The sequence below is a fragment of the Crinia signifera genome, chromosome 3 (assembly GCF_055691185.1).
Source record: "Crinia signifera chromosome 3, ASM5569118v1, whole genome shotgun sequence".
Classification (NCBI taxonomy): domain Eukaryota; kingdom Metazoa; phylum Chordata; class Amphibia; order Anura; family Myobatrachidae; genus Crinia; species Crinia signifera.
This window is the reverse complement of record NC_139219.1, coordinates 97,295,357-97,318,378: the sequence shown is the minus strand read 5'-3', so window position 1 is coordinate 97,318,378 and position 23,022 is coordinate 97,295,357. Positions and strand designations below refer to the sequence as shown.

The window sequence follows — 23,022 nt, the reverse complement described above, 5'->3', positions numbered from 1 at the left end:
CACTGGGTGCACGTACCCAGGTGAGCTGGGGGGGCGATTAACATATGGGACTCCCATGAGATGCTGAGCGTTCTTAAGGTAATGAGGCCGTGACTCAGGTGGGGCGGGGTTTACAGCCAGCTGACAGCAACGGATGTCAGCTGCCCGCCCATTTCCTCCCGAGGGTTCACACATATGCAGGGCTGCTTAGAGCAACCTTACATATGCATTCTCATTCCACATCATTCCATGGTCGCCGACCATTAAATAATGTGGTTGTTCCCCCGCAGCATGTGAATGGATGTTTATTTAAAGATCAATTCGCAGCCTGTGTGTGGGGACACATGCTGTGAGAGGGAGTGGACGGCACAGCATTCACTGGGCGAGGTTTGGTGGACTCACAAAGGCAGCAAATTCGCAGATTTGCGAATCAACCAGAATAATCCCCTGTGTGTACGGCGGATTGCATGCTCCCACAGTCACTAGCAATGAATGCCAAGCAAAAAAGGTTGCTCCAGTGTGTACACACAATGTGGGTTGATGGGCAACCATTCTGATGTTGGAACGAATTCCTGTAACAGCATAAACAAAATAAAACGGCCATTACAAAGATACAGCAATCTTATTAATTAAGGGAGTTAGTCTGATGTATGCTTGCGCAGACACGAGTGCACAAAGCAATTGTGTTATTTTAATGAAGATAACTAGAGGTAAATTTATATTGTATATAACATTATAGCTGGGTACCCACTATAACGATGTGTCTTCCAGCAACAGTTAGTTGCTATTTTACAATACATTGCTCCGCACAATGGGGAGTATTCAATGATTTTTTTCTCCATGTGCAGCGAATCCTGTTTAGGATTCGCTGCACATTTGCAGGGTTCCGGAGGGCTGCAGCATTCGCTGCCAGCCCTCCCTGTCACCCTATTCAATGCAGCAGGGGCTTGCTGCCCCTGCTAGCGAATTTTAACCCCTGCGCCGAATGCCGCAGGGAGCCGGGTGACGGAGGCGGGCAGGGAGATGTAAGCCTCAATGCCTGCCCCAGAATTTTTCTTGGGGAGAAGGAGGGCTTAAGGGGACACAGGCAGCAGAAGCTGCCCCCCCGATAGCTGGCAGGGGACAGGGGTAGGGATCCTCTCCACTGGTCCTGCTCGTAAGAAGCAGGGACCAGTGTGCAGTGAATAAATTAATATCTAATGAGCGGCTCCCGGTGAAAGTGTAAAAAAAAAAAAAAAAGAAAGAAAATTAATTACATTTTAATGTGCTTCAAGCACATGAATAAAAATAGCACGCCTCTTCACAGAAAAAATAATCTGATTTTTTTTTTTACCTAAAAAAAAAACAAAAACCTTTATTTTAAAAGATCACTTTCCAGTTCACCTTAAAAAGATGTCGAATGCAAAACGGTGAATCATGGGGAAAATCAGGGAGAAAGCAATTCGTCATCCTAGCATTGAATACACTCTCGGCGAATCCCAGTGAAAACCCCATTGAAATACACCAGCGCATTGCAGCGAGCATGAAACTGAGAACTGGCCGGCAGTCACTGTTCCCTTTCGGCGAACAGTGAACATTGAATAGGGTGAATCAGATTTTCAGTGAAAAAAATTCACCGCAAGGAGTGAAAAGATTAGCCGAAAAAATGGTGAATCGGGAGCATTGAATACTGGCCAATGTATTGTTATTACATGCAACTGCATGCCATCATTCATTGCATCATCCCATCAGATTCCATCATCCCAACGACTGCCGAGCTGGTGGCAAATTTATTTGCATTATATATAAGTACTTATACTAACTGTATCACTGTATGAAAAAAGGCTCTTTCAAAAAACGCATTTGGATTGAACACAGCCCTAAATGATCAGAGCTAACAGGAGTGTCACTGAAGCTGTGAGAAAGCCACATTCTAAGCTTGCCTTGATTCATTGGTGCCACATTGCTGTATTCTAACCACTAAACTGCTACTTTATCATTAAGCCTCTATTGGGACAGTTTAATATGTACTGCCAGAAAGGAGAAAAGAAAATAAGTTTAAATAAACTGCAGTTAACTATAAAGTTATGTCTGTTGAGATGAATAGACTTTAATGGATAAACATCTTAAGCTGTGTACACACGGGGGAGATATATTGCTAGCAATATATGGCTGAGCAATATATTGCTCAGTTTCTCCTTTTATCAGCGACCAGAGATGTTCGCTGATGAGAAGGAACCTCTGCCAGGTTAGCCGCAGAGGTAATCAGGTAATCGCAAGCTCCTGCGACCAGCGATTATAATGGGGCTGAAAACGGGAGCGCGCACCCGGCAATTTATCGCTGGGGCACACTCCAATCACTGGCAATATGGTCGCCCCCGTGTGTACACAGCTTTAGATCAGGCTTTCCTCAAGGCACACTAACAGTGCAGGTTTTAGTGATATCTAAGCTTCAGCACAGATGGTTTAATCAGAATCACTCAAGTACTAATTAAGTCACCTTAAGTCACCTCAAGCCTGGATATCACTAAAGCCCCGTACACATGGGGGCAATTTTGTATAATATCGCGGGAAATATAGTCACTAAGTGACCATATTGCCCACGATGGGAGTGTGCACCGGCGATATATCGCCGGGTGCACGCTCCAATTTTTACACCTGTAGTGATCGCTGGTCGCAGGAACATGCTCCTGCGACCAGCTGATTACCTCTGCGGCTCCCCCCGGCAGTTTCTTTTTCATCAGCGACCATCTCTGGTCGCTGATGAAAAGGAGAAACTGAGCAATATATTGCTGAGCAATATATCTCCCCCGTGTGTACGGGGCTTAAAACCTGCACTGTTGGTGTGCCTTGAAGGCCGTGGTTGGGAATGCCTATCTTAGATGTTTGTGAATTAATTAAATGTTATATAGCCGTCTGTTGTATATTTGAATTATGTGTAAGTATTATTATTTTTATTAAATATATTTTGGTTACCTCCAGCAGTCTATCCTTTTTTTTTTTTACTTTATAAGTAAATTTTTGTCTAACACTATCATACTGTACTTGCCTAACTGACCCTCTCCATGAGGGAGAAAATGCTCTGTTCATGGATACCCCTGGTAATGTATGATTGCCATCACCTGTGGGGAGCTAAGTAATTGATAAGAAAGGTGTGTCACCACAGGTGATTGCAATCCTACATTACCAGGGAAGTCCGAGAACAGAGCATTTTCTCCCTGAATTAGAGGGCCAGGTAGGCAAGTATGGATACTTGTTTTTTGGACAAAACTGAGATATATAAAAAAAATAGTCAAAATGTAAAGCAGCAAAACACATTTTTGAATCATAAACTGCAACTGACAGGTATAGTCAATAAGTGACTATTATGTAATCAATACCTCCCAACTGTCCCTATTTTGTTGGACATTCACTGCTTTTTGTGACCGTCCTGTGTCCCACCTGGGGCTGGCAGTGTCCACGGTGTGGGAGGAGTTCAGAGTTTCCCTGCCACAGCGGTAGTTATGCCCCCACTGCTATGAAACGGGGGCATGGCTTCACCATCGTGAACATTTTCAAAAAGACATGCCCCCTTTTCCTTAGGTCACGCTCCTTTCTGGGAGCGCATGCTGCAGGAGTCCCAATTTGCAATAGGAGAATGTTGAGAGGTATGCATAAACCTCTCAACTGGATGCAAAAAAGGAAAAGGCATAACAATTTCAGTAACCATACCAACTTAAACATATGATCTACATGTGTACAAGAGTGCACACGTAGATTATATAAGCACACAGGTAAGCCATTGCAGATTCAGATGACTCATTTTTGGTTGCAGTGTTAAATTATGTCACAATACACTGGCAGGAAAGACTACATCATCCATTGGCAGGTATTCAATGCTGTTTGCGAGTGGTGACAGCGAGCAGAGCTTCCTGCTCGCTGTCACCACTCACCCTGACAGCATTGAACACAGCCTCCGCATCCGCCAATTCCCCCTCGCTCAGTTTTTTGAGCGAGGGGGAATTGGCGGATGCGGCTCCAGAATCAGCAAGACCCGCGGCTAAAAACTGCTAGGTTTCTGCAGCAGCCGCGGGTCTCGCTGTTTTGGGGAATTCTCGCCGTCCTGTGACGGCTAGGATTTCCCCAGAAGGTTGAATAGAGCGAGTGGCCGGCGCGGGGGTTAAACAGCGAGGATCGCTGGTTTTCTGCAATCCTCTCTGTTTAACCCCCTCGCCGGCCGCTCGCTGCGGCATTGAATACCAGCCATTGAGTCTGCCAGAGAAATGTAATACATTATGAAAAACATAGATCCCATATGATGCTTGGACCAAAATTTTCATATGATACAATAATTTAATGCTAGAGAATATTTAAATCCTATAGTTTCCATTTCAAAACTGCGATAGATAGCCTCAAGCTTTAACACCCAGGGAGAACCTTTAAAAAAATGTAGAAAAAAATGGCATCAGCACACGAGACCAGGCTATTATAAGGGATTTCCTTTCAAGCCTGAGTAGGCTAAAACAAAAAAATGATATACAGTATTATATAGTGTATATGTGGCTCTGTGGTGGAAGGATCTGGGGACAGTGCAGGTCCCTGCAGGGTATTACATGGCTATAGCAGTATAGAGATCTGCATAGTGTATATATTGTAGGGAATATAGATTGTAAGCTCCATTGGGGGCAGGGACTGATGTAAATGTTGTTCTCTGTAAAGCGCTGCGGAATATGTATGCACTAAGAAAATGATAGATAGAGATAATATATATATATATATATATATATATATATATATATATATATATATATATATATATATATATAGATAGATAGATAGATAGATAGATAGATAGATAGATAGATAGATAGATAGATACTGATACACAGGTTGTGTATCCCTTAGCCAAAATGCTCGGAGCCAGAAGAATTTTGTATAACAGATTATTCCGTATTTTGTTAAATTTTTATATTCCAATGAGGTATCTTGAATATATGTTATATACACACATCAAACACATGAAATACACACTAAATATATTTTATTTGTGCATGAAGCAAGGTTTCAAGAGATGAACATCATTAAGTTTGATGACACTGTGGTGGTGGGCTTAATCTCGAACAACGATGAGACAGCCTACCTAGAGGAGGTTAGCAACCTGGAATCTTGGTGCAAGGTCAACAATCTCTATATGAACATCAGCAAAACTAAGGAACTAATAGTGGACTTCAGCACAAAGCAGGAGAAAAAATACCATCCAATGACCATCAACGGGACCTCAGTGGAGAGAGTAGACAGTTTCAGGTACCTAGGTGTCTACATCACGCAGGACCTGACATGGTCCTGCCATGTTAACTCCCTGGCGAAAAAGGCCCGACAACGTCTTTATCATCTTAGACGGCTGAAGGACTTTAGACTATCCTCAAGGGTACTAAAGAATTTCTATACCTGCACCATTGAGAGCATCCTGACAGGAAATATCACGGCCTGGTTTGGGAAGAGCACCAAAAAGGACAGACAAGCTCTCCAGAGGGTTTTGCAATCGGCAGAGCGTTCCATCCGTATCGAGCTTCCAGATCTGGACTCTATATATAGCAAACGATGTTGGACCAAAGCCAGGAAGATAATTAAGGACCTCAGCCATACCAACAATGGACTTTTCTCCCTATTGCGATCAGGGAAACGTTTGAAGGCAAACACAGAATGAATGAGTAGGAGCTTCTTCCCGCAGGCCATTAGAGCCCTCAACCGGACCTCCTAGTAACGAGACTTTCTTTCCTTCTACTAGACCTACCCCACAATCTCTCTCTCTACACTATTCCTCAGCCGATCTACTTACCCTAACGTAATGTATTACAGTTGTATAAGCATTTAACTACATATTGTACTATGTATAACTTTGCATGTGACAACTAAATTTGATTTGAAACAAAGTTTGTGTAATACCTCAGGCACCGAATTAAAATGCCAAGCAGTAATTTTCTTGCACATATTTAATGCTTGTTACATATCGTGTCCCCAGTATTGCCATTCACAGATGTCCAAGTAGTGCTTTTAGAAAAAAAAAAAAAATAATAATTCTAAAAACTATAAAAAATGGATCAGGTGGATAAGGGATATTCAATATAATAATAAAGCACAAACAGATTCACAAGTCCCAGTTGACGAATGTCCCAAAGCAGGTGTCTAATAACATAGACACTGTGAAGTGGCTAACTCTGGTTAACTGCTGGTTGAAAGTTGGATTTTTTTTTTTTTTAGTACAGGTTGAGTATCCCCGTATCCAAAATGCTTGTTACCAGGAGAATTTTGGATAACCGATTATTCCGTATTTTGGAATATTTTAACATTTCAATGATGTATTTTGAAGTATCTTGCATTTATGCTGTATAAACACATCAACCACAAAATACACACAAATATATTTTATTTGTTCAAAAAAACAAGGTTTCAAAACATGAAACAAAGTTTGTGTACTATCTCAGATATTGAATTTGAATGCTAAGCAATCATTTTCTTGTGCATATATAGTGCCAGTTACATATCATCAGTAGTGCTGTTACAATTGTCCCCAGTGAGTTTTAGCACAAAAAAATGTTATTGTCACTTTCTGGAGCGTATGGTTTTCGGAATAATTTGGATAACGGATATTCGGATACGGGATACTCAACCTGTGTAGGAGAAAGATTTTGGGGTCATTAGCGATTGGGCCTAGTAGAAAACATTGACCCAAATTAGACATCCGTCTTTAGACAGTGTGAGAGTTCCCCTGTGGCCAAAACTCCTCCAACAAGTTAGGTGAGAAATATAAAACATTTTATTAAGTATGTCATCTATACTATAGCTGTTATATGGTCTCCTTAGTCAAGGTTGAAATAAAAACTCAGTCTGTCATTTTATTTATTGAAAAGGGTTGGATAGCTTTCTTTGGCCAGTGCTCTAGTTATTCCTGGAATACTCCTGGTATTCAGAATCACAAAGAGTGTGAGTCAGCATGAATAGTTACATTACATAGGAAAAACAGATAGAAGACTAAAAAAAAAAACTACATGTACAGTAGTAACCAGACATGGGGAAACAAACAACATTAAACTCTTGAGGCTGTCACTTGAACTCATGGATACAATATGACCCACCCACTCAAACAAAAAATTATTAGTGTCAATTTGCACACTGACAAAGAAAACAGCACTATAATTACAAACACAAAACAAACGAAAATAATATACAAGATGCTTTGAATGTAGTTACAGAAACTAAACACAGCTTGGATAAAGCTTACAAAAAAAAAAAACACATTTAAAAAGAGCTGTAGTGTATAAAAACCATACCAATAACCACAGTATTAATAAAATGTAATTTGTGCTATACTGTACTTCCTTTGACAGTCTCTATGTGCTCAAAGAAAGAACCAAATAAACTGTACATAATAAAACTAATTAAAGTAAAACAATAACAGATGGATTTAAAAATGAACACCCCTTGAATGACACACGCTAATTATTAAAGTGATGTGTCACAAATTACTTCTTTTGTTGGACAGGCTTATATAGAACATATAATGAGTCTGGATATAGAGTCATATTTGTTCCTGACGGCGAGTCAAAAAGGAGATACTAAACCAGAGATTACCATTGGTCTTTCTATAAACATTTTGAAGGTTCAGCATATGATTTTGGTAGGCAGGAAGTTATTTGAGAAATTGAATATTAGTACATGGATCAGGGGTGCAAATCATTTGCTTTGCCAACTTTCAGATCTCTTCCCTTTTGTGGTAGCATAGTTCTATTTTACCCCACACATTATGCAACATCTCCCCTCAGAGAAGTCACAGTGTTTGGGGGCCTTTAGTCTGTGGCAGCTCTGCGACTGCAGGGTCCCACTCCTGCTGGCTTTGTCCCTCTCTGGCCTCCCACAGATTCTGAGGGGATTCAGAGACAGAGACAGCACAGAAGGACTATTTAACCTCCCTTTACTGTACATGGGGATATCCACTTAACAGATTTCACCATCTTTAAAAAAAAAGGATTTTCTTGTCAATATTTAGGGGAGTATTCAAGTGGCAGCGGGGTCTATTGCACAGCTAATTGCTAGCAAAAATCCCTGCGGAATGGGAAAATGCTATTCAATTAAAAAGCCTTTTTCCCATTTAAACGGGACTCGTCGGAATCCTACGGATTCCACATACACTACAGAGTTAATGGGATTTCGTTAAATCATGGGTCTTCAAACTGCGGCCATCCAGATGTTGTGAAACTACAAATCCCAGCATGCCTTGCCACAGTTTTGCTATAAGGGAGTGTTTAAACTGTGGCAATGCATGCTGGGATTTGTAGTTTCACAACATCTGGAGGGCCGCAGTTTGAAGATCCATGCTTTAAATGCTCATATGAAACGTTACTGGAAAATATTTTACTTCATGTTGTGTAGCCTTGTCCTATAGTATACTGGTCAGTATGAAATTTGGCAAGACCTTGACCTCTGCAAAAACGAGCTCCACTACTATACCACACTTTAATTGTATTCATCTAAAAATACAACAAAAGACACAGAACTATGGGGGAAAAAAAACACATATGGGGGGTTATTCTAGTTCATTCTTTCTGACAAAATCCTTCTTAGATGGACAAAACCATGTGCACTGCGGGTGGGGCAGATGTTACTTGTGCAGAGAGAATTAGATTTGGGTGGGGTTTTACTTCAAAGTGAGATCTATATTGCAGTGTAAAATAAAGCAGTCAGTATTTTCCCTGCACAGAAACAAAATAACTCACCCAAATCTAATTCTATCTGCACATGTTACATCTGCCCCCCTGCAGTGCACATGGGTTTGTCCATCTAAGAAGGATTTTGTCAGAAAGAATGAACTAGAATAAACCCCATGGTAACTCACCATTCTGACAATTCACCAATGATGTGCCGGAAGCATTTCCATAAAGAATGGAACAGGACCCCAATGTCCGTTCTGGAACAAAAAAAAAATCACAACTATAGGTCTAGTAAGGGAAACATAAATGAGCACGTAGAGAGAGTTAGATTTGGGTGTCTTGTTTCTGGTCAGGGCAAATACAGGCTGCTTTATTTTTTACACTGCAATATATATCAGTTTGAAGTACAAACCCGACTGAAATCTAACTCTCTCTGCACATGTTACAAAAAAATGTTTTCTTAGCAGTTTTCACACCCAGTTTGACAAATTTACTTGGCACTCAAAGGGTTAAGAAGCTGGCAACATTCTACAAATATGAACGCAAGAATTTGCTAAAAACCCTTATGATAGGGGAAAAAAACATTTGGTGGGACTGCAATTGATTGAACATTGTGGCTGTTTGGGTTGAAATAAGCCAACCTCATAAATGCAAAAACAATTTTAAAGGACCCGATCCACTAGTGAGATCTCTCTCAGCAGTAAGTTGGATCCTTTCCCAGCAATCTGGGCAGGACCTTCACTGCAGGCCTGCGATTACGATTTGCTACTTGCAACAGATTTATCACATGCAATCTATCCTACAGTGATCCATCTGAGCTAATCAATCTGAAAGGATATTTTCCCTGCGATGTACATATGCGATGCGTCAGGTGAGATGGGCTATTACCATGTATAAACTTTCCTCCGAGTAATCGCATGCAGTCGCATTGCAAGTATACAAATTGATTGCGAGAAATATTCATGGCAGCCAGTCTGATCTGTGATTGAGATGTGCAATCGCAGGAAAAGGACATGCAATGTTCCAGTTTTCATGCAACCCATTGCAGATATGCATCTGAATCACATGAAAACAGGCCATATCGCACTAGAGGATGGGGGCCTTTACTTTAATGTCAGACTTGCTGCAGAAAACCGATCTAATAGAATAAAATAACTAGTGGATCGCTGCTCAGAGGAGCTTCTACAGTATAGCAAGCTGCTCTACACTTGTCCTGGTTATACACTACAATCCAAAAACATGACAGTGTACCTAGACAAGACCAAGGCTGAAATCTGCAGGGAGTTATGGAACACTGGTGGGAATATGCAGTTATCACATAAAAATAATCACCTCTCTTTGCCAGCACAGCACTTCGCCGATCAGTGCATGCATATATAAGGTGACTTTCTGGTCACTTATATATGCGTGCACATTCGGGAGGAACTGGGTGAACAGCTGACATTCAGTGATGTCAGCTGCCCGCCCACGTCACCCGGCAATTTCCATGGAGTAAGTATGGTCGACATACCCCGGGTTGACCGTAACAATAGATCATCATGAACATGGTCGACTCTGAAAAGGTTGTCACAATTTATCACATTTTTTGTGTGTCCCTGTTGACATGGACACTGTATAAGTGTGCCGTATACCCATGCATGGCTCGCTGCTCTCACAATGATTTGGGCACTGTAAGCGAACTCTCTGCTTACTTGGATGTCCTCCTTACCTAGAGTATGTCGACCATTTTTAGATTTCATTCACCAGAGAATGATTTCCCCACTGCTCGCAGTGCTAAATAAGCCAGGACTCCCTTGGTGCTGTGAAAGCCATGGGGAGAAGGTGATGATGTCAGCGGCCCTCGTTATCAATGGCAAGGGAACACCTGCATTTTCTGGTGGATGCCCAGAAAACGCCAGTAGCATGCCCCCTAAACACCCGCAGGGTGTCTATCACCCCGCAAGCAGCAAGCGAAGGCTAGCCTTCGCTCGTTGCCTTTCAATCGAACGCTTTGCACATGCGCATTGCGTACCGTGCACATGTGCAGTCATTTGATATTCGATCAATCGTAGCCTGGGGAGCAGGTCTGAATTGGGCCCATTGTTTCCACCTGCCTAGCCAGCTTACAACTGATGTTGGGGCAGTATGAGTGATATGAGACGCAGTCTAAAGCCCCATACACATTAGGGCGATCCCGCCGACGCCAATATGCACTTGCTGATGCCGCACACAACGGACCGACGACAGGGGCGTCATGTGTGGGAACGATGGTCATGCTACAGCATGGCAATCGTTGACGATGTCCTCCTTTGTCTGAACATGCTTGGACGAGTGAGGGGGACATTAAGGACGCGCGGGAGCGTGCATCGTTAGCGATGCACAGCGTACACATTGGATGATATTGTTCACAATGTCGCTCAGAAACTCCTATCTGAATGATATTGTGACCAATATCGTCGAGTGTGTATGGGCCTACATGCCGTGATGTATTTTGTGTGATTGATTATTCTTTTGATTTAATTACGGTCTTCTATTTTTCTGCGTGTGACATCATTTTAAACCTTTCAAATAAATGTTATATTTTAATTCATGAACCATCTATTTATATTGATTTTTGAAAGTGTGCTTCAAAATCCTTCTTGTTCTCCTTGGGTCTTCTATGACCTATCTCTTTCAGTTGTAACATTGAACAAACTTGGGAGCACCGCCAACCAGCTACCGCTGATGAGTTTCAGTTAAAGCAGCTTGTATGTTGGTAACTTTTGATTGACTGCTTTAATAATTATTAGGTCAGTGCCAATCATTCCTTATATTATGGTTAAAGGGAGATAGAGACAAGGATGGGGGAGATGCCATGAATGCAAGTGGGAGGGGCGTGTCTGAGGAGCCACCATTACAGCGATTGTGAGTCTGTAGGGTGCGGCAGTACGCTGATTGCGGGTGGGGGTGCAGTGATCCAGACTGCAGGAGGGGCTGTTCCAGCAGTGCTCCCCTCTGGACTGCTCCTGCCATTGACAGGCAGCCATGAATGTGACGTCAGTGAAGAAGTAGGCATGGACAGTCAATGTCTGCCTATGCTGTCGTTCAGTGGGAAGAAAAAAAAGTTTCCCAAATTATTAATTTGAGGAAATCAAACATGTTTGATTTATGCAACTTGGAAACTTTTAATAGTGTGGGAGCTCACAGTTGATTACCATAACCCCAGATTATCAGTTCAGTGTATGGCCAGCATAACAAAATGGCCGAAACTCTTGGCAATATAGGATTGGAAATTTGAACTAGATGGATCTAGGCCAGGCATGTCCAACGTTGGCCCTCCAGATGTTGTGAAACTACACATCCCAGCATGCTTTGCAATAGTTTTAGCATTCTCTAATAGCAAAACTGTGGCAAAGCATGCTGGGATGTGTAGTTTCACAACATCTGAGGGGCCAACGTTGGACATGCCTGATCTAGGCTCTAATGAAGCAGGCTACCATAACTGGGAAGCACACAGCAGTAGAAAACTTAAAGATGAAACAGGTGGCATCATGCTCATCACGTCATTACATACAAACCACAACCTGACTTTTGCTAGTTCTGAAGCAGCTGCTTTTTTTTTTTTTTTGCAAAGAAGGTGGGTACACAATAGACTATTTGCAAACAATGCTATGTCGTCAACGATTTCCCTTGCATTCCTGGGACATGGTCATTGGGTCACCAGCAAGTTGTTAGACAGTCATTAGGTCGACATGTGTCTAGGTCGACAGGGTCAAAAGTTCGACATGGAGTTTTTCACTGTTTTTTGAGCCAACATGTGCCGACAGCTGTCTATAATATTTACAAATCTTTCTGCTTGTTCAAAAGATAGGAATACTTGATCAACATCCAGCACTAATGGGCATCAGTATCATGATAGAGTGTACACCCTGGATGATTTAAATTATTTCTTGTTACGATCAGTCTGAATCATCCAAATCATTTAAAAATGTTTGCTAATGCAGGGTTCGACAAAACCCAGGCGCCAGGTCGCCACGGCGACCAGATTCTGCTTCCTGGTGAGCAGATTTGCCAGGAAGCAGAACCCCCGAGCAGAGTGGTGGCTCGAATTAATGACAGCAGTGGGCCCCGTGGTGGATTATACTGTTAGATATAACAGCCAGCGTGGCAGCAGCTGACAGGGCGGTGCACAACTAACCCGGCTGCCACTGTATCAGAGCAGGTCTGCAGCGCACCTATTTCAAAACTCAAGCACGGAGCTGCAGTGGTAGCTCCTGATTGGCATGCGAGCCACCTTGGCTTTTAAAATAGTTGCGTCATGGACTTGCTCTGATACAGTGGCAGCCGGAAGAGCTGTGCACCGCTCTGCAGGCTGTAATATCGAAAAAGTATAACAAACCGCAGGGCCCGCTGCTTACATGTCTGGTGGCAGGGACTCAAGACGCTGCTGCCAGTCCTGACAGTATAAACACTGCCGTTTATACAGTCCTGCCAGCGTTTAGGTACAGTACACAGCACTGCTTATATTGGGAGAGGGGATGGGGAATGGGAGAGGGGTCTAAACAGTGATGCCTCTCTCCTCCTCTCCCTCTCTCACACTGCCACTCACTGCCTCTCCCTTTCACCCATTTTCCATCAGTCTCCCTGTTACTCACTGCTTATCCTCTTTCTCACCCTCTATCTATCCCTTTCACCAACTTTTTATCACCCTCTCCCTATTACCCACTGCTTGTTCCTGTCAGTCACCCCGTTTGTCATCCATTTTCTCCGCAACACCCCCTGCCTCTCCCTGTTCATCTCTACCCTTCCCCCCATCATTTTCTTCTGTATCTGCCTGGCATCAAGCAAGAAACCCATAGCAATGAGCATATAGGTAAGCAGCACCTAAGCGACTATGTTGCATAATATGTAATTGGCATTACGGCGTGTGGTATTATATGTAATGCGCATTACATGTTTGGCATACCATGCAATGGGTATTACGGTGCATGGCATAATGTGTAATGGCCATTGTGGCATAATATGTAATGGGTGTGTGCAGTGCTTAAAGTGGTCCAAGGGAGGTGGTGAAACTCACTCATCTACACCCACACTTGTGGGCCACACCCCTAGCACCTAACACCTGGAATAAGCCATGCCCCTAATGTCACCCTTACATGGTACCAAGGGTATTCAGTGGCGGGCAGGTATTCCGCAGGGGGTGTCTCAGACGCTCAGTAAGCTGCGATGTTTGCAGCTTATGAGAATCTGAATGAGGGCATGTGTGTGTATACACAAAGGCATCAAAAAAAAGTTTTTTTCACCGTTGTTGCTGCTGCTGTCAGGGAGAGGAGAGTCCGTGTCATCCACAAGTGCTGGCTGGCTCCTCCTCCTCCACTGACGCTTCCCTTCGGAGGGGAGCACATAACCAGTCTCTTCATCCCCTTGCCGTTAGCCAATCATATCTCCCAGGCTGGCTCCTGATTGGCTGCCAGCCCACAAGTTCTGATTGACTCTGGGTCTGGCAGCCAATCAGGAGCCAGTCCGCAAGCTCTGATTGACTGACTGACAGCTGCCCAGTCACAGGAAAAAAGCAGGTGGAGGTGCTACTGCTACACTGTGTCCAGATGGCGGCTGGTGGGGTAGCCGTACACAGTGTGCTAGGCTGCTGCGGAGGCAGGGGGATGCTAGGCGGGCTCCAGAGGCTGAGCTCTAATATGAGCCAGCCTGCTGGAGGAAATTTAAATATAATTGTGGCCGTGCACGGTGGGCGGAAGGAGGCGGAACTGAGTTCTGGCTTCAATTACAACTGCCGGAACTCAGTTCCGCCCCGTTCCGGCCCACTTTAATCCCTGGGTGTGTGACATGTGGAATAGGCATTATGGTGTAACTTTTTGGCACTCACTGTCCCTATTTTTAGTTTTTCTGGCTCCTACCCTTTCATCCTGGCTCCTAGATTAAAAAAAAAAAAATTACAAGCCCTGTTCTAATGTGTACCCAGCTTTAGAATGTTTCCATAATATACTAAACAGTCTTTATCTTAAAATTAAAGTGGCTACTGACACTAGAACAGGAATTCAATTATTCTAATTGCCTCCATAATTAATGGGTGCCCAAAGGAGCAATTCCATTGTTCCAAGTGTCTATTAACTGCTACACCAATATGAACCAGGTTTAGCCATGTATTGAGGCTAAACTCAACTTGCCATGGCACAAAATGTGCTATTTAGAGCATCTGAACAGGGCACATTTCTGCTAGCCAACTCTACTAAATGTAATGCTGTGTACACACGTGGGCGATAGGGGCTATAATCGCTGGGAATATGGTCGCAGGCAACCATATTGCCAGTGATTGGAGTGCGCACCAGCGATAAATCGCCGGGTGCGCGCTCCCATTTTCTGCCCCATTGTAATCGCTGGTCGCAGGAGCTTGCTCCTAGCAATATATTCCTGAGCAATATATCTCCCCCCATGTGTACGGGGCTTAAAGCCACATGCGATCGCTCCTGCAATTAGATAGATATTATGTGCAGCACATACTATATTGATGAGACATTCGACCGGCAGGCCTGCGCATTGTGTCGCCTGGTCCCTAAAATGTGCATAAAATCATTTGATATATCAAACAAATGTGGTTGAAATCAAATGATTGGATGCAATATCTCTTAAGTGTATGGTCTACATGAGGCTTGTGAGTTTATTTTAGTTTAGAGCAGTGGTTCCCAACCTGGGGTACTAGTACCCCTGGGGGTACTCTGCAGACCAGTTGGGGGTACTTCAAAATAATATTGGCAATGGCAGAAGATGAAAAAAGTAGTTTGATGGCAGAAGAAGACCCATTGCTATGGAGAAGAACCACATTGTGTCACTTATGGTTCTGTCATCAGCGTCATCAGCGTCTCATTGTGCTTTTTCCTGACCAGCAATCCACTGGGAGCTACCCACGATGCCCTAAGACATCAGTGATCATCTGCCCTGCACTGACACGGGTGGAAGAAGCAGCGGCATTAATCCTACAGGTTTGGGAACCCTGGAGACTATACACAACCAGCGGCCAAACATGGAAGGGCACGATTCCTGTTCGCTACTCCTTAATATAAGGACATGCATAAGGACACGCATACCGCTCACTTCCTCTCCACTTGTAAGTACTGTCTATATTTCAAATTGAGAGGGGGTACTCTTCAATAAAAAGCCTAATCAAGGGGTACGGGACAGAAAAAAGGTTGGGAACCACTGGTTTAGAGCATTAGTTCAACTATAAAACTGGTAAACTTGACTGGGTGTTTGCAACAGAATAGTTCTACAATATCTAGATTAAAAAAAAATAATGTATACATTTGAACATCGGAGTGCAAATAATCTTTCCGAAATTTCACTAAACTAGAAACTATTGATCTTACCATACCTGTAGATTTTCTACTGAAAAATGAATTATAACCTATTTAAGGAATTGCATGAAGCAGAGCACACACAATCTGATACTGATTTCGCCTGAAAAAGGCCTGGCCAACCTCTGGCTCTCCAGCTGTTATGAAACTACATGTCCCAGTATGGGAGAAATTCAGATCTGAACCACTGTGCATGGCTGCCGTGCACAAGAGGGGGGGGGGGGGGGGGAACTCATCATAGAGTGATTTTTTCCCTGCTTGCGGCACCGAGTAAGTCTAAATTTATGGCCGTGAGGAGAAGGAGGACGCCGATTTGCGGATTCTGGGACACTCCCATATAATGCTACGTTACTGCCACTAAACACACACAGCCCTGCCAATTAACCTGAATAAGGCCCTATGCCCAGATATATCAGATCCTAGAGACTTTGATTATGAAAAACCTGTAACAACTGGGATTTCTAAGTAAAGAAGAATAAATAAAATGTTAATCTTGAAGTTTTACACTGCTCCGCTCAGTTACTTCTTGATGTCACCTAGATGGCCGACATGTTTGATGGAAGAACATTGATCAGTGCTTTATAGAATAGATCCAATGTCCCTGAAAAATACCTTGAAAGGCAGGTAAAAGTCTTTAAACATAAGGAACCCAGGGGCAGATTTATTAAGCTCAGTGAAGTGATAAAGTGTCTGGTTTTTATCACCGACCAATCAGCTCCTACCTGTGAAGTTACAGGCTTGGTTTGAAAAATGGCCAGTGGTAAAAAAAAAAAACACAGACACTTTATCACTTCACCGAGCTTAATAAATCTGCCCCACAGTGGGAGCCCGCTATACCCTCCCCTCTAGTACAAACAGTTATATTGTTTTATAATATTGTACCATAGTGAAAGTATGTTTATTGTAGATTATACTCCTGGTAACAAGCATTTTGGAATTGGAAAGAGTTGTCAGATAAGACTATTACATGTATGTAATAATGTGGCACCTTATTTAAAGCTTAAGATGCTGTATGCACATAATACACTATGACGGCTCTCCCATTTTATTTTTAGGTTCTGTATATCCTGTAATTAGAAATGCCACGAGACTCAATTCAATCTAACCTGTTTGTTGAGTTAATTAATTACAGCTCAATGGACAGGAAAATATAAAACTGCTTAAGGTGGAAGCAATAAAATATTGTGAGGTACATAACTGTAGACCGTGATTAAAGGAATGTTTCTCACACCCACTTCATATATGTTAATATTCTGGTCATTCCTGATGCTATAGTAAGCAATGGCCATTAAATGCAGTGCATGCTTGAATAATATTTACGATACAAGGTGAAAAATAAAAAGCCATACACATAAATTTGCAAAACAAATTGTAATCCACATACTCCATACATAACAAAAACAAAAAACATTCAACAATAGAAAAAAAATATCCAGATGGCTCTCATCAGCACCAATCTGTTCCATAAAAATGATTCAACTGGCTGTGAAAAGGAAACAAAATCCACCAGATACAAATTGATACATGTGCAACCACTGATAAAGTAATATAGTAAATACATTGGAATTCCTTGTGTTTCATGTGTTCCATTGCTTTACAAGGAAAGAAATAACAGCATGCCACACCCCAATGCCAGTTTGGCATTGTGACTGGGACGATACACCCAAACCAGAACACAGGTGTCATAAGCAGAGCTCAGTGAGGGCAGAAACCTCCAGAAGAGCAGAAGGATATAACCAGTCAAACTGCCCACCACTGTTACTGCATCGCAGGTACACCAAAACTAAGAACTAGGACAATCTGCTTATCCAGGGATGGATCTAATATTACACATAATGCTGCCAACTGGCAGTTTTATTAAAATTTTTAACTTATATAATTTTTTCTTCAATCCTGGAACTCACCAGCCTGGGGTACCAGCAAGGGTCTAATTACCCAGCCCTGGACATACTCATAAGCTTATAGGAAATATAACTGTAGTTTGACCTACCCGGCTCTTTAACATCCTCCACTTCCTTGGCATTGCGTTATTACATTTGGGTAATGTGTTATCGGCATCAGTTGGTATGTTAATAACAAATCTTTATGACAACGTACAGCAGATTCAGTATCAGGTCAGCAATAGTACTATCTCTTTTTGCATACATTAATCCCAAACATGAGCTGGGGGGGACGGACATAAATATCTAATTTTAGAAATTGCAAAAGAATATTCCTTCTAATTCTCCACTACCACAGACAGCTGTCATTTCATACATCCTCATCTGCACTTCTCAGCAGCAATTGCGTTTGGCTTGTAGTAGATGCTTCTCATAAGTACAAGAAACACATCAATAACAGCTCATATAGAATGGAAATCATTTAGACAGTAAAATTCTAATATAAATGACGTATTTTAACATGTACAAACACATTTCTGAGAATCGTTTTTCAACCCATTGGAGCTATTTACCAAGGCTTTAGATACAATTGTTATAGATACTAACCAATCAGCTACTATTTTACATGTTAAAGCCAGTGGTTGAAAAATGACAGGAGCAGATTTGTTGGTACTGTATCGTTCACAAGTTTAGCTTTGATAAATACCCCAGCACCGCCGGGTATATACAGTATGTGATGTGGCAGTATGGTAACGTTCTGCTCCTGGTCACTCCACATTCTTTATTTGCAATACTCCATTCCAAGCTAATAAGTAGAAAAATAATACATAGATGCATAAACCGGCAGTGACAGGTGTGGTGGTGATGATGATGATTCCCTTTCCTTCTGGAACCATATATAAAGGCTGCCCCTTTCAGTCATCACTCTAGTGCTCTTATGGCACCCTCCATCCCTCTCTGGCTGACACATTATACATACACACAGATGACCTACCAGGTCTTACTGGTCGCCCGTTATGTCCAGGATCTCCCCTCTCCGGGGTTTCCGCTCTCCTGCTAGTTACTAGCAACCCAGATGATAATAACAGACCAGCCGAGGCCACCGAGGCGGTGTCACGTGACACACCCGGGCCCACGTCATCCCCCGGGGAGGGGAGCTCGGACAAGGTAGGAGGGGGAACAGAAGTCAGCCGCGCATAGCATGCCGGGTAACACCAAGTGGAACGCACACGGAGCGCCGGCGGATATAATCAGGACGTACTAAGCATTGTTCCCACAGTGCGTGCGCATGCGTCGCTGTCCTGCCTGTGGGGGCGCGCGCGCCAGCATCTTTGATGCGGTTTCTTTTAAGAAAGTTTTGTATATGAATAGAAGAATGCTGATCGCTTTCCCCTGTAATACATGCAATATATCCCAGTGACTGCACACCGCAGGTTTCGCATAGCAGCCAACTCGCCCTAATTTCCAGGGACAGGACAGCACCATGTAGGGCTTCGAAACTAAATAAAAAAGGTTTAAGCAGCGATGGCTTTACCATTAATGGGCAATGGTTTTAAACTAGAAAATGATCTATGGTTTAGCCGGGTATGAATCATAACGGTCGATACTATGAAGGTCGACACAATGAAGGTCGACACATCTGACCTTGTCTCACTTCACACTCCCACCTGTCCTCTCCTGCAAACTTTCTCCCATTCCCACCTTCAGGAATTTGGCTGTTGTGCTCCGTATCTCTGAAATTCTCTACAGGTGCGTACACACGGGGGCGATTTTGTCCAAAATCGCAGGAAATATGGTCGCTGAGCGACCATATTGCCCGCAATGAGAGTGTGCATCGGCGATATATCGCCGGGTGCGCGCTCCCGTTTTTGCCCCTGTGGTGATCGCTGGTCGCAGGAACATGCTCCTGCGACCAGCTGATTACCACTGCCGGGCTCCCCCAGACAGTTTCTTTTTCATCAGCGACCATCTCTGGTCGCTGATGAACAGGAGAAACTGAGCAATATATTGCTCAGCCATATATGGCTGAGCAATATATCTCCCCCGTGTGTACACAGCATACCTCTCCCTATCTGACTTGCCACCTCACTACAAAACTTTAAACGGCTGGTATACCCAGTTCTTCATTAAATCTAACCATTTCTCATGATAACCTTCTTTGTATACCCACTTCTATCCCAACTGTGTCACCCCAGTTTGTCTGCCCCTTACCTTTAAAATGTAAACTCTAATGAGCAGTGCTCTCTCTCCTCATGTGCTTATCTAAGAATATATCTCTGCCACTGTTATAATTGCCTCAGTGTCCGCTGCTGCAACTGTCTGGTTTACCACGTACTTGTCCTAATTTGCATTTGTACTGTAAATCCCTATTTTCTTGTTTTGTTCTTTTGCTCATCTATGTATTTCAGGCGTTGCAAAAACAATGTTTTGGGCACAGAGCCTCCCTGCACGGATGTGGTATGGGAAACGGTGTAGACATACGCAGTAAAGTTTGATCTGTTTTCACCAGACCTGGAGTGACGCTTATTCTGTTATGCTCTCTCTCTATATATCATCATACTCTCCAACTGTTCCGATGTAGCCGGTACAGTACCGTTTTTAACGGTCTATACCGGCTAAATCAGAGCGTACTGATTGTACCATTTTTTTTTAAAGGTTTAGGCGGCTACTCCTTTTCTAAAAGATAGGCATGGTGTGGAAGGAAAGTATAATTAATTCTACTCATTCTGGCAGGTTAGGTCTCTCTCCGGCGCCCTCTCCATTCCCAGTGGTGCATTGCGGCAGGTCCCGGCAGCGTGCATCGCATCATGACGTCACGCAGCCTGCGGAGCCTCGCGCACTGGAGATAGATGTTGAAGGCAGATGCACTTTGTGATACACTGAGAATGAAGCACACATGTTGGGAGGTGAGGGTGCTCGTTAATTTGTATATTTGTAAGGGGAGTGTTTTATTTGTATATATATATATATATATATATATATATATATATATATATAAAATAAAATGCTCAGTACGCATTTGGAAAGGGCGTGACCCTTTGCCATTGGTCACGCCCCTTTTCCAAATGTGTACCGATTTCCAACCTTCATATGTTGGAGGGTATGCAATGTGCATTACAGACTACATAAATTATTACTAGTAGTTACTAGTTAGCACCAAAACCCCCGTATTCCGATTAGGGTTGGCCATCGATGATTCAAAATCATCAATGGCTTGTGGCCGATGTTGAATACTTTTGCCATCGATGGGGGAGAACCAGATGGTTTCCCTACATCAATGGCACAGCAAAACCGATGTTTTGCTTTTCTTTTTTTCTTCAAGTGCTGGGACACGGAGCATAGCTCCGCCCCCCGAAATCAGCGAAGCCCCCCCCCCACGTGTTTTGATTGGCCCACAGGCCAATAACTCACACATAATAGATGACCATCGATATGTAAAACTATCGATGGTCACCCATTGCATAGTTTTACACTATCGATGGCCATGTGCACGTTTGCCATCGATGGCAAAGGCACCGATGGCCAACCCTCCGGTTTCCCTTTCTCGCTCGCTGGCTCCTCCTATTGGCTATAGGCCGGTCACATGGTACACTACACGCTTGTCCCAGCACTCCCGCTGTTGCAGGCGAACAGTCATTGTGGCTGTGGCCGGGCGCTCTCAGCAGTCGCTATGGAAGATATAAGAGATGACACGCAGGGCAATATGATGACCTATATCCAGAGGAGCAGCAAGCCCGCCGTGTACCTGTGCGGGAAATGCCGACTTCCGCTGGGGGACTCGCAGAATTTCGTGGAAAATCACGTTGGCGATAACCTCATATTGCTAAGTGGTGAGAAGGGGATCGGGGGGCTGTGCAGTTCCGAGCAGCTTCTGTACAAGAAGGAAACTGTCATTGCTTGTGCATAAATTGCTTGTTGTTTGGGTAAGGGAGATGAGATGGGCGCAGCATTTGACTTATGGTATTGAAATTGATATCTTGTAAATGGAAGAGAGGTGGAGGGGGCATGGGGACAGAGTTATTGCAGGGACACATTGGTAATATGGCCATCGTTTCCTAAATCAACCAACATGAGCAAGGAATTCTTATGTAAATAATGGAGGGCTATAATGTTTTACTTTGGCGATAGAAACCAGGAATGGGTAAGGGCTATTTCACACGCTCCTGCCGGGCAGTGAAACCCGGCACGGCAAAAAGCTGCGCCGCACACACCGTAGTTAATAATGGACACGATTGTGTCTATTCACACGGGATGGCCACGGCCCGGCCGCCCGGTTGCAGCCGGATCCCAGCACTGGAAGGGACGGCTGCAGAACCGGAGCATGAAACGACAGACCGGACAGGCTTCAGTCATTAAACTGTTATACCGGACCTTGTAGTGTCCGGTCCAGGAAATGTTTTGTACAGTGGGGGTGCCTGTGACACCTGTCACCAGAGAGACCGGTAAGGACAGTGTGATTCGGGGATGTAGTAAAAACATGAACGCTCTGGACCGTACGGGGGGCTGTAATCTCTACCTCCCCATCTCCCAGGTGACAGCACTTTATTATGATGTACTGCCATCCATCCTGAGGAAAAAGCAAAATGGATTAATATTTTGCAAACCTTCCACCCTTTGGGACTGAGTGAGCCTCTACAGCAGGGATTGGGACCCTTCGGCCCTCCAGCTGTTGTTGAACTACATATCCCAGTGTGCCCTGCTACAGTTTTAGCATGGCCACATAGCAAAACTGTAGCAGGGCATGCTGGGATGTTTAGTTCAACAACAGCTGCAGGGCCGAAGGTTCTCCATCCCTGCTCTATGGGATGTACTAAAAGGATGATCACAAAAAGGGATGATCGAGATGATTGCCTGTAGTTGCTATTCACACCTCCCTAGATGTAATTTTTTTTTTTGTTATGTCAACTTAGAATTTATAAACTACAGCAAGCACATAAAGCTTTTAAATTATATTTTTATAGTTCAATAAAAGTTACAGCATTTATGTAGCATCTGCATTGGTTTGTAACAACAAGGCCATATCATTTAATAAGGAAACCAGCATCCTAATATCAATATTGAGTCCTGCCACCATTTTCTATGCATTTCCAGTGGGATGATGGCTATATTTTTTTTTTTTATTTACTTGGGATGATCACGTTTTTATTGCAGATATGTATACCTGGGACT

General features: G+C 43.3%; 2 protein-coding genes across 3 annotated transcripts in view; one reads left to right on the top strand and one right to left on the bottom strand.

The window, feature by feature from the left end:
- CNST (consortin, connexin sorting protein) overlaps positions 1–19,028 on the bottom strand; it is a 139,069-nt gene extending 120,041 nt beyond the window's left edge. Inside the window, exons 1-2 of one of the 2 annotated variants that reach the window (XM_083176248.1) lie at positions 18,848–19,028; positions 8,831–8,902 (exon numbers count right to left, since the gene is read on the bottom strand). The gene's annotated coding sequence lies outside the window, so the exon portion shown is untranslated. The remainder of the gene's footprint in view (positions 1–8,830; positions 8,903–18,847) is intronic. The other variant, XM_083176249.1, reaches the window with a different exon arrangement.
- A 2,376-nt stretch (positions 19,029–21,404) lies between these two features.
- LOC146063663 (protein Mis18-alpha-like) overlaps positions 21,405–23,022 on the top strand; it is a 31,292-nt gene continuing 29,674 nt past the window's right edge. The window contains exon 1 of the mRNA XM_083176247.1: positions 21,405–21,683. Coding sequence (XP_083032373.1) covers positions 21,437–21,683 — 247 coding nt within the window. The 5' untranslated portion in view covers positions 21,405–21,436. The remainder of the gene's footprint in view (positions 21,684–23,022) is intronic.